The sequence below is a fragment of the Aphelocoma coerulescens genome, chromosome 2 (assembly GCF_041296385.1).
Source record: "Aphelocoma coerulescens isolate FSJ_1873_10779 chromosome 2, UR_Acoe_1.0, whole genome shotgun sequence".
Classification (NCBI taxonomy): domain Eukaryota; kingdom Metazoa; phylum Chordata; class Aves; order Passeriformes; family Corvidae; genus Aphelocoma; species Aphelocoma coerulescens.
The window spans coordinates 115,690,157-115,703,308 of NC_091015.1; the positions used below are offsets into that span (position 1 = coordinate 115,690,157).

The following is a 13,152-nucleotide window of genomic DNA, read 5'->3' on the forward strand; positions in this document are numbered from 1 at the left end:
ACAAATCAGTCATCTAAGTTAGGTGTTATTACTTCATAAACCACACTGCTCATATTCAAAATCATTTGTTCTAAAAAGTGCAAACTAAAAGTTATATACAGAGAACATCTACAACAAAGGGTTAAGTAAATCATTAGCACTAATTTTCTGAAAGCTATTAGGCATGCAGGCAAAACACATTATCATAACTTGTCTAGTTTGCCTACTAAGCAACCTAGAAGCATTGTCCATCAGTGATTCAGAAAGAGGGACTCTGATGGTGATTAATCTTTTACTTCCCTTTGCAAGAATGACAGATGCTCAATACTTGTAATAAACCCAGAATTTGTGCCAGGTGCTGAAACCTCTAAGTCAGGTCAGAAGTTACAAAAATAAGATCCATGCAACAAGCAATACCTCAGACACAGCTGGTGGCATCATTCTTGTTGTTGAACAGACCTGTTAAAAACGCCACTCACTAAGTCTTCAGGTGTGTTTTTGAAGTAGCCAACCCCTCCAGTGCTGGCACCGTAGCCATGGCAGCACAGAGCTGCCGCGGCTCCCTGCTCAGGTGGTTTGCTCTGTGTGACCTCCATGTTGCTCCATATTAGCAGCAACTGGTGTTAACTTACACAGTTAATTGGAAGCTGGAGCTGCTTGCCAAAAGGCATGTCCTTAATGGCTGCAGCTATTACCTGGGTGTGCAATAAAATGCTAAACGTGCTAGTGTTCCAGGTCTAGAAAATTCTGTGAAAAAATTTAACACAGTGAGCAAGCTGCAACTCCCACACCTTGATAGTACTTTATATTATCTCTTGATAGCATTCAAATGATTTAAAAATACAGCTATTTAAAGTAATATGGGGGAAACAGGATTGAGTAAGGAATGTATTTCATTCTCTTCAATATAGATACAAACAGAAGAAAAGTATCCCTGCTAACATACAACAAAAATGCAATGCAGCCCTAAAATGTGCTTAATGATAAAGTACAAAATCAAAGAAGGATAACTTTACATGGTAAAACATTGCAGCTGGCTTGAACTGCACACTTGCCAACTGATCACTTTATCTGTCTTTTAAAATGGATCACAACTCTTCTATGCACAATTAAACAACAATGTACATTTTTCAGACAACTACTTCACATTCTATAATATTAAATACTCCTCTGAATCACTGCCTTGTTTATAAAATATCTGCTAGCTCTGCATGTCTGGGTACTAAGTATCAGAAGGCCATTTTAAACAATAATATAAGCATTATAAGCATTTTCTGCAGACACTGCATAGGCATTAAGCAACACTACCTATTCAGAATACAAATAAGCATAGTAGGCCATTCAAAAAATCACATATAGCCACGAAAATAATGTATTATCACCTCAAATAGCACAAACAGAATTCTCATCCCGGCTTTGACCAGCACTGCATTAAACACAGAAAGCTTCACTGCAGGAAACATCCTTTCAATGCAGAATGGCAGCCTGTGAAGATTTGATTTATATTTGGGTTTGAACTGTTTTAAAATGAATGAAAGGCTGATGCCAGTGACTCGCTGCAAATGCAGTGACATCCCCTCAGAGATATCAAACCAACCACTGCATCGAATAAAAATGATGCTACTGTCCTTTAGAAATCAATTGGAACTGTGAAACACCATAGAAAGATTTTACACAGTTGAACACAATGTTTCATAGAAAAATACATGGACACGAATAGAAATGATATCAAGTAAATGATAAATACAGAAGACTCCTGACAATATTTGTTCTTCTTGGAGTAATCTGTAAAATTCTAATTGCATCGCTGTCAGTGATGACTTACTGTAGCAGTATCTGAACTAATACAAAGCTCTCAAGTATCTAAAAAAAACCCCAAAGCAACCTCTTTCCATGGGACACAGTCCTTCAGGAATATACTGCTCCAGTGACCCCACAGGCCACAGGTCCTGTGATAAAATTTGCCCCTGTGTGGACTCCTCTCCATGGGCTGCAGCTTTCTTCATGAAATATCCACCTTTTCTTGGTGTGGGGTCGTGCAAAGGCAGCAGGAGGATCTTTGCTCCACCCTGGACCTCCATGGGCTGCAGGGGCACAGCTGCCTCACCATGGGCTCCACCCAGGCAGAAGGGGAGTCTCTGCACTGGTGCCCGGAGTACCCCATCCCTTCTCCTTCTCCACTGACCCTGGAGAAGACCCCTGGTGTCTGCAGGGCTGCTTTTCTCACATATTCTTACTTCTCTCTCTGACAGCTACTGCCCAGTGGCTTTTACAGTTTCCTAAACATGCTATCCCAGAGGTGCAGCAGGAGCTCAGCTGTGCCCAGCACTGGGGTCCAGTGGCTGTGCCCAGATGTGTCCAACACGGGGCATCCCTGACCTCTTCTCATGGAGGCCGTGCTCCTGCAGCCCACACCCTGCCAACTGAGTAATCTACTGTGTGGGTGTATTTTTCTGAAGACATTTTTACTGGACTACAACTAGAGGGCTTACAGTTAGCTGTAATTGTAAATCTGTATTATATAAACACATTAATATCAAACTGCTTAACTGTTCCATAGGATAATGAACAATATTTTAAACACACATTTTGGGAACAGAAAGACAAGGAGAAGACAGAGGCTGAAAAAAGGGAAGAGCCGCTCTTCCAAACAGCATTTACTCCATCTGACTCACAGGACACTTGAAACTGAAGAGCAGTGGATAAACCACACTGATTTAATTCATATGAATAAATACAGAAATTCATACATGTCGTTAATTTTGGGGTCTGTTTAACACAATTTCAGGTTAGTACTGACTCATTAAAGGCCATGCTTATATTTATCAAGGAAATTAGAGCACTAGCACCCTACTAACTTTAGTGGTAACTTCCTGTTTCTGTGCTACAGTAACAATCCAACAGGGATTAAAGTCCACTGCAAGGAACACTTCTGGGATATATTATTACCTTTGATACAGTTTAGCAATTTTCATCTAAATTAAGATCTGCAATATTCATAAACCTGTAAACAGCATGTACATGAAAGCGTGCACACATATGCATGAATCTTATATGACATTTCTTTTGTTCCACTGAAATAACGTATCATGCCAAAATATTTATCTATCTGAAGTGCAGCTATGCTCTCAGCACTCTCATGTGGATTAAAAAAAATCAAATGTCATCACTTGTGTGCTTCCCCCTGACAGTCACCAAATTATACAAAATATTATATATTGACATCAATTCACCCACTGGAGCATGTTGCCTGAAATTAGGAATGTTATGTGCATTAATTTTTTTCTTCTGACAAGGGAGTACAGAACTGAGAGTTCTTGTTTCAGTCTAGTATTACAACATTGTTGCATAAAGCATTTTGCTTTCAAGCCAAGAATTCCCCACAAACCATTAATTTAAGATGTTCTACTCATTACCATCTGAAGTTATTTCTTCCTAAATATGTAGCCCAGAAACTGCTGACAAACTACTTGAAATCATTTTTTAAGTGTATCACATAACCCTCTGGCTAAGGCTAACTGAAAACTAATTAAAATCATTAAGACGATGATTTGAACAAGAACAGGAAAAAACTGTCTAGATGAAATTATGAGGAAAAATTAGATACCACTTGACTAAATCGTGCTGTTAGACACAGTGCTTCTCATTTGCAAAAAATGAGCATTTCTTCCCTCTCAAAGGGGTTTTTGACCTTTTAAGGCACCAATATCTTCAGACTAACTCATTCATCTTCTGACCCAATGCTCCCAAAGAATATTTCACTTCCTTTATGGGCACAAATAAAACTCCCTAAACTGTAAATATAACTTGTTACCAAGTTAAATAGATTTTTACTAGATCATCAGAACATTATTTCAGACTTCTGATAAAAAGGCAAGAAGACAAATAAGAAACAAGTTGTATGACATCCGATAAATAAAATTACACATATAATTTTCCTTCTATAGACATGCCAGTCTGTAGTCTAGACTCCTACCATCAAGAAAAAAACCCCAAAAAGCTGCAAGCCTGTCGTCATGAGAGAAGAGAACATAGATTTAAACCTCTTCTATCTGCCAAGAAGACTGAACATCACATACCGACAATTGCTTTCACAAATCCAAGTGAGGAAAGTAATGAATGAAATTTGGAATAGAAAGAAAATTCCAGTGGCATGACTGAAAAAAAGAATGTACATCTTGTACCGCTAGCCAAGATGGCTGATAAAACTATGTGTGTCTCCATCTTGAGCAACAGTATCAAGCACTAATGAAATAGTTCAGAAAATGTTTAGCAGTATATGCCAAGACCACTGGACGAATGCCAGTTTAAAAAGGAATTTGAAAGAACTTCCTTTATCTGGGTTGATGAACTCAATCTAGCACAATGATCCAAATGCCAGGACTCAGATAAACTGAACATCCATCTTGAAGTTGGGAGTCCTGCCTTTGCCAGAGGAAACAAAGTGCTGAAGTAAAAGGTACTTCAGCCATGAACCTCAGGTAAGGTGTCATTCACAACTGAGGGCGACACTGGTAAATCTACAGTGAAGAACACTGAAAGCCTTTTTTATACAAGTGAATGGTACCTAAGGCTGATTATGCACATCATACATTTATTGCTACACTACTAATGAGTGCATTATGTTCAGGTTTTGTTTATACTGTCACTTCTAAAGATTGACGTTGTCTATTTCCTAATTCCCTTATTCAAAAATTAGGAAGGAACATTTTCTCAAGAACAACTTTTGAAGAGATTCTATATAAACACCTAAGTACATTATGGGTCTTTTAAAGACCTCATTGGAAGGGATGTGAAATACTGGGACATTCATCTGCAATGCTTTTAAGTGTTATGGATATATTTATACTAAGTTATGAGACTAATGCTGAAGAAGTCCCACAATGCTACAACCAGTGATTTTATCTAGTGGTCTTCTTGTTCTGCCTACTTTTAAGTCATAATAGTCACTTAGGGCTCAGTCTATAAAAGCCAAAGTAGATGCTGAGCTGGGCTGCAGGTGATCATCTCCCAGGAAATGGAGATCAGTACATGGGGGGAATTCTTAACGTGCCTAGATAAAAACTAGAAAAAGGAACAACTGGTAAATTTTAGGCTAGCGAATAGTTTAAAACTAGTGGACAGATTTTACGTATTTCTGTGGATGAAGTACTAGGGTAATAACTATATTACTAGAGCAGGTTTAGAGTTCAGCAGAATGTACAGGTTGTTGCTATGGAATAAGGTCCAACTCCATGCAGTGCAAAAAATACATTAAGTAATAGTATCACAACTATCTTTTACATTCAACGAGCATAGAATCATTGCAACCCTTTCTTTTGGGGTTTCTTTGCTTTTTCACTCACCTCTTTTCTCTCCATCCTTTTATAACAGATTTTGATTATTATATCTTTCAATGAAAATACCTAAGACTATCTTCCTTTTCTCTCTAAGTCGTGTCTGCTTGTTTCTAGTACTACTTTGGTTTCATTTTCATGTCACCCTTCTGTTTTCTTTCAGCCTTCCCTGATAACACCAAGTTTCTATTTCTTCTTTCTAACCTTTATACTCCCCACACAACAACTCTGAGTTGCAAAATATCCCTCACAGAAATCACTTGGAAAATCTGAGTATTCCACTTAAACAGACTCAGATGAAACAGCATCTTAAGAACAGTACTGTCAATTAATGCTGGACAAACACATGATGTAAGGTCGAAGAGAAACAAAGAAAATAAAGACGAACCCGATAGCATCCCTTGACCCGAGGACGGCTTCATCGGCGCATTCACCTGATCCCAGTTGAGATCATCATCATCTGACTGACTATAGCCACAGGAACTAAGAGGCTCATCAAAAGTGCAGCACCCTGTTAAAGAAACAAAAGGGTAAAAATTAAACAAGGCATGCAGATAACAGATTATGAGTCTCCAATCCTAACAACTGCAACACCATTCAAAGTAGGCTTTGTCATTTTTAAACATCTTTTAATATAGATTATTATGTATTTACTAGTCTTCACCTTATAGAGGGCATAAAAGTTTCTTGTCATGCAAACAAAATCCTAAGGGTAAAAGAGCAAGTTTAGAACTGCAGACAAATTTTCTCTTATAATGCAATCACCAGGTATCAAAAACAAAATAGCAAAATAAACACCAGTAAAAATAAGAATATTAAAAGATTACATGATTAATATTCTTCAGGGAAAAAAAAAAGTATTCCATGCCCAAGGACCTACATTTTAGAAGAAATCTGTAAAGGTGGGAACACAAGCTTTAATTCCTGTATCTTGGTTTCCAAGTAAGGGAAAACCTAGATGCTCCCAGGTGTGCTGCACTGCAAACAGGTACCAGCACAGCTGTTTGTGGGATCAGTGCCTCTGGCACAGCACGGCACATCTACCTCAAAATGTCAACCTATGCTCAGTGTGCCGGTTTGGCCAAATTTAGAAATACATCCTCTGAGAGAAGGCAGATTACAAACCACCCCTCCCCCACCAGGTTCGGGGAAAAAAACCTTTTTCCTCAAAGGAAAGTGAAAGAGATAAAAACTATTTATTTAAGAAATACACGGGGGAAAAAAGATACTAATGCTAAATAATGAAACCTCTCGCTGTGGAGAGAAAACCTGGGAAAATTTCAGAGCCCTTCCGTAGCCTCTCTCTCTCCCCCTCCTTGGAGCTGGGATGGGGTGATGGACCCACCTCCAGGGCCAAGGCCTCGGTGGAAGGTCCTCCCAATGTATTCTGATGTTGAAACAGTCCAGCAGAGAAAAGGGAAAAAAACACAAAGTCCCAGGAAAACAGAAGTTCAACTCTCCGGAGGGAAAGGAGCTGAGACACTGGCTGAAAGCTGGCTGGAAAGAAAGCAAGCAGGGTGCTTCCCTTCGCTCTCCTGCCGCGGCTGAACGCAGAGAGCCGTCTCTGTGTGACCTTGAACAAGCTAAGCTGCAAACCGCTTTGAAGAAGTTTTGCTCAGTTTTTCCTCCCCCCTCTCAGGCTCAGTTTAAAGGCATAGAAAGGCACAAGAATTAATTTCTGGGCATAGGCAGCGATATGGGATACACATCATAAAGTCACCCCGAGACGCTGAGTCTCAGAATCTCTGAAAGAAAACAGTATTATTTCCTCTTCTTTTTTTTCTCACTCTCTTCTAAGTAAAAAAAAAAAAAAATGTTATAAAAGCTCACACACCCCCAAGCTGGGGTAGGGAAAAAATTAATGTCCCAAATTTAAAAGAATGGAGTCTAACATTATCCACAAGAAAACGGAAAAGCTTTGCTTTCTTTCCTGTGGTACAGAGGAAACTTCAGCTTTTTTACATTGTTATCATCTAAGAGGAGACTAACACAGGGTTACAAAATTCTGTTTTATTTGATGTTTCAGTCCAGTGAAGAATGACATCTTTCCTATTTGGGAAAATAAATATAACTCTAGTCAGAGATATTTCTGTCCATATTGAAGGAAATTCTACAGCTGTTCAAACAAAACTAAACTTTAGGGCTATTCATCATCTTTGCTATCTGTCCAAAGGCACAGTAGGCTTAGCCTTGCCAAGCTGTATTAAAACAGGAAACAGACAAAATCTAGATTTAAAAATTACTTTTAAAATCTTAATTTTCCTAGAGCACATAAATGGCATTACAGAATACCATACTGTCCATTTTCAATAGGATAAAATTAATTTCTTCCCAGGGCTTAAAACCATGACACTTACCAAAAAGTAGAAGACAAAATTCCATTACACCTGACAAATATCACCTAACTGAAGTCCAGCCTTCCTAATAACTAGTCCAAGTGTATATTTGAGATTCACAGTAAGAATTTTGCAAGCACATAATCTTCAGCAGAAATTATTTTTATATGCAATCACTGATTTTTTTTTTTTTTTTCTTAACAGTGAGACTATTACATTGGCCTTTAGAGACATACCATGTTTGCCCTGTCCTTGGATACAGGTCATCCTGTACTAGTCTCTGTTCTAAGATAACTTTCTATGGGAAGTCTCCAATAGATCTAAGTGTATGAGGGAAATCAGCACCTCTGGAAACTGCTTCTTTCTGTACAAATTTAAGTGCAAAAGATTCAATTAGATAATCCAATGGGAACAGAAAACCCATTTAAAAACTCACAACTCCAAAATCTAACATTTTGCCTCAATGTTAACAAGAGACATAAACTCTCTCTCTCCTGAAGTCAAAAAAATTCAGAAATACGCAAGATTTTTATAGAGTATATTAAATAACATCTGCAACATTTCCAGAGGGAAGGCTTAGAAATTTAGACAGTCATTTACACATTTTTTTCTAGTACTTGCATAAATATTACTTCGAACTTCATAAAATACAGCACAAACTAAGTTTCAGACATACGAGCTGAACATCAGCTTTCACAGATATATTTGTGCTTTTTTATAAAAAATAAAAAAGAAAGATAGTTTCCTTGAAAAAGTACTGCAAATGATAATAGGACATAAATTTAAACACTAAGTTATGCAGTCTGCAATGTAGTCAAACTTGGCAAAAAATATATACCCAAATGAAAGCTGGCATAAATCAGGGTTTACAATTCAAACCAGGATGAATGAATATATGGAATAGCTCCCACACTTTATGACATCAAACATATCTCTAGTGATAAGAAGACAAAACAGTTTAAAGTGTTTTCTTCCTCAAATCCAGAAGCCTGGCCAAGCACTGAAAAATATCCAATACTGGGAAAAAGGCAAGATTTGTGATTCCAGATGGTTAATAAAGGCTTCTCCCATGCTCATGAATCAGGAAGACGTCAAAAATGTGGATAAATAGAATAGTTCTATTTGTCTAGACCATTTGTCTCTCAACATGGGACCCTTTCTCCCTGCTTGTTTTTCCTCATTTCTCTTGCAAGTCTACAGCTAAATCACACTCAGGATTTCTTTTTTTCCCATCTTTGCCATTTACATCCTTTGTTGTATTATTATTACTATAACTTCATCAAAATGGGTATCAAATCTTCAAGTTTGCTCCAGAAGTTTAAAGAAACTTCTGAACTCCTTCTATTCCTAAGCCCCATCCACCCACAAATAATAAGGAAAGTGTAGGGAGTATTGCAACAAGTAATCAAGCTGTACAGTCACCTATCCAGAGAACTGACCAGCATACAGAGGATCTTTAATAGCACAGATGTCAAGCCATGTTTCTTTCCACAGACAGACACTGAGGATAAGATGAATACTAATAAAGGCTTTGCATAGCCATGACTTTTTGTAAAGTCTTTTGCATGGCATATATAGGTTTTGGAAGTAAAGGCAACCTTGTAACACAGAACACCTTAGTGGAACAAAACAACAAAAAAAACACTTAGCCAAATTAGCCAAGAAACAATTACTGTAAATCAATAGTCATCAAAGATCCTGATGGCTTATGACCAACCCCTGGCACTTCTGCCCCTCACATCTGACCATACTACAAGATGAAGTTCTTCAGAAATGGGTCATAACTTTTGAGAAACCCCTACATTTGTCTCTATTGAAGCCCTCCTGGCTGCTCCTGCAGCACTTCGTCTATTTTCTAGTCACGATGCTCTTACTGTGCAAGGTTTCCAGCTCATGAAATGGACCCATGGTATCAACAAGGACTGGTAAAATCTGAGCAACTATCAGGTCTTTAATGTCTCTCATCATTGCACTGTTTTGAAACACAAGCCACTGCCAAGACTGGCTGCTGTTTATAATCAACCAGCTCACTTGAGAAATCTGCTCATTTTTTGCTACTAGAATTGATAGTAATAATCAAAATACATATTGGCTGTTACACAGTTTAATCAAGCAAAGCAATTTCCCTGCCTGTTATACTGACATCACAGTTTGGATGGCCAAACTGTATTTTAAAGGATGAACTCTATGCTGACTGAAATATTTATAAGTAAAGCAGAAGATACATATGCCATTAAGATTCTTTGGCTTATGCTGCATTTTATAGATATTTTTGGATTCCTAAGGGGAACTGAATTGATAAATGCACAAGATGCAACACAGTCTATTACAGTCTATGGTTCTTTCAACTGCAATTATCCATTTAACCATCATGAACCCAGTTCAATATAACTATGCCATTGTCTGAGCATAGTCGTTTTTGGATGCTTCAATTTTAGCTGGCTAAATTACTTTAGATCTTGAAAAATTTATGAGCTTAAACAAGGAATGTAATGTAAGATGAAAGCAACCAATTAAAGTAAAAGGGATAAAGAATACACTGTATTTTTCCTAATTTGAATAAAGTTTTATTCAAACTATTTTGTGTTTTACAGACTCTGACAACTGTTATGAAGCATTCTCAAAGAATACCTTAGCAAACAGTAGGATACTAAAAATCCTTTCAGTGACAAAAAGCAGCACAGAAAAAAGTTCAAATTATGCTGGGCACTGCTTTATTTCTGTTGATTTTATATACTTCAGAGATCTCAGATCAACATGTACTTTCCATCAAAAATTTGCTGCCAAGTGTACAAGTCCTAAAACTAGTAATTCTTATGAGTGCCAGTGCTAGCACTGGCAGGGAACATATGCGCATACCAGAACTGATGCACTGGCCCTGTTTTGGGATAACATCAATTTTTTCTTTGCAGCAAAGCCCTATGGTTTCTGATCTGCCATAGTAACATGAATCCTGTTGCAGAATATGTGAACCCAGAAGACAAGTTTACTGAATCTCCCATTTGCCTAGTATTCTTCTTTATCTCATTTAAAAAGTATTCTGAATTCTGCTGTCTGTTATTTTCGGTTTCATACTGGAAATGGGGTAATGTTGATTAACTCTAAGCGCAATGTAGCTATACTTCGAAACAGGAATTAAAATGCTGACATCTGATCTGAAAGCTGGGATGCCTAGACCACATTTTGTATCAGTAGGGTTGGATAATGCAGGGAAAGAGTCATCTCCTATTAGGCAATTTCTCTTTCCTTTCTGTCTATAACAAAAAAGAAGCCTCTGCCCAAACCAACAGTATAGCATTCCTCAGCCGACTGCATTCCCTCCTGTCCTCATGAACAACCCTGCATCCAAGAGCAATGGAGCAAGTGCATCACCTGGACAACATACCAAGGCAAATGAAACGTGAAATAACTGAAAACTGTGGCAAACTACAATTGCTAAGGTTGCCTAATCTGTGAATGAGCCATAATCTGTGAGTAACCCCAAGGGTTACTGCTGAGGACAATTATCCTATCTAGACACTCTCATGACAAGTAGAAAATGATCTGAGAAACACAGCACTAGGAAACAGGATCCTGTGCCTTTTAAGCTGACAAACCATCCCATCAGAGAATAAACAATTTCTCCTTTGGGGGCAGATAAGGAGTCATAAAGAGGAAAATAAGCCATTCTCAATTATAAACTCACTAACAGAGAAAGCAACAGCGGGAATCAACTGACAATCTTTAACATAAAAAAACTAAACTGCTGCCTGTGAACCTGTAACACAGGTCTGGTCTGCTGTGTAGCTTTTACTATAGATGGGGTGATGACAGAAATTGCCTAGTTCAAAAACATTTGCTTCCCTGAAATCCGTATATGGTTAAGCCAATAAGGTTCATGTAAACTAGCTTCAGCTATGTAAATGGACAGTTTAAAGAACGTATTAGAAACTGAACACCGTGGTCTGCCTGGACTCTACTTTGTGTGTAGATTCTCAGCAAAAAAAGGCTCGACCTGTCCTCTCAAAGGTGTTACAGTATTACATGTTGAAAGGGCTTTCCAGACATGCTAGCTCAGAGATAGCCAGTAAAAGAAACTTCTCTGTGTGTCTCCAAAGTACCCACAGAGCTGCCACGTATCTGCAGCAAACACACATGCACCAAAATTTCTTATCCAGGCTTTACTAGTGAGCTTTCAACAGTGGGTAGTCTGTTTTAAAATGGAACATTTATTTTCACTCAAAACATACCAAGGGATTTTTTTTTTTTCCTACCAAAGGCAAGTGTTCAGAGCTCTAAAATAATTCTGCAATCTATATTACTGGTCAGGGAGCCTGAAAATCCATGTGCTGCATAAAGTTGATCTCATTTAAAACAGTTTCTACATTTTGTCAAATCTACATATGCACAGGGGTGAGAGATAAGAGCAAAAAGAAACAGACTTTACAATTAGAGACCTTTTCTGATTGTGGCTGTGCTCAGAAGGCGTTTTGAAAAAGGTAGAGAATAGAAGAATTGTCTGGAAAAATCTCATGAGCCAGAGAAAAGATCATGAAGTAAAAGTATGCGTTTAACAACTAAGAAAGTCGGATATTAATTCTGTCCCTAAGGGAGAAAAACTGACAAAAAATTCTATAGAACTGTGCTAAGACTTGTGGAGAAGGTGGCACGAGAATGCTTGAGAATTCCAAATTTATGGACACAATTCTAGCACTATCACAGGTGATGGATGACATGACAGCATACAAAAAAAAAAAAGCCAAAATTCAGATAAACACTTAGAGCTGTTATTTAAGAGTATTCAAAAGCTCACCACACGTTCATAAAACATTTACAGTTGTTCTCTCTGTTTTCCCTCCACTTATCTGACAGAAAGTGAATCAACATAAATGTCACCAAAAATGTTTCAGTTTTGGTAACACAGGATAATGTAGCAACGTTGAATTTTATGGAAAACGTATCTGTCAGTTCTAACTTCCCCTAGAAACCTGCCCACACTTAGGCAAATAAAATGGGTTTTAACAATTACATTTGCCTAATAGATATAGAGAGTAATTCAAAATTTGGGTTCCTGGACTTTACTGAAAAACCCTGAAAATAGTTTCCTCTCAAAATGTGCATTTCAACGCCTTTGAGCTACCAAGACATAAAAACAGAAACCACTCACCAAGGTAAGACAATGAATAAAGGCTCTTAAAATAAAAATCATCCATCTTGTGTAAGCAAATAGTATCCATATATTTGTGTCATTTTTGTATCAGTGAATATTTATGAGGCCCACAGGAAAATGGGTGCATATTAATATTCTATGAGCAAACTTATTTCTGGCATTATTTAATGGCAGGGTGTTTGATTTCACAATATTAGTGATAGCTTTTCTTAATGTATGGCATCAGTTATAAGGGCAAGTGCACATATATGCTTACATACACAAATTATAACCCTGCTGCAGTTGTCATTAGTTAGGGTATCTACCAAGAGAAATATTTGAGTGTTCAACCCCACAAAGAGCGTACAGGATT

At 37.8% G+C, this 13,152-nt stretch overlaps 1 protein-coding gene across 10 annotated transcripts in view; it reads right to left on the reverse strand.

Annotated features, from left to right (window-relative positions):
- PTPRM (protein tyrosine phosphatase receptor type M) overlaps window positions 1-13,152 on the reverse strand; it is a 463,481-nt gene that overhangs the window by 348,076 nt on the left and 102,253 nt on the right. For 9 of the 10 annotated variants that reach the window (XM_069004459.1, XM_069004462.1, XM_069004458.1 and 6 more), the window contains exon 2: window positions 5,704-5,826. In XM_069004459.1, coding sequence (XP_068860560.1) covers window positions 5,704-5,826 — 123 coding nt within the window. Of the gene's footprint in view, window positions 1-396; window positions 514-5,703; window positions 5,827-13,152 lie in introns of those variants that run through there. The other variant, XM_069004467.1, reaches the window with a different exon arrangement.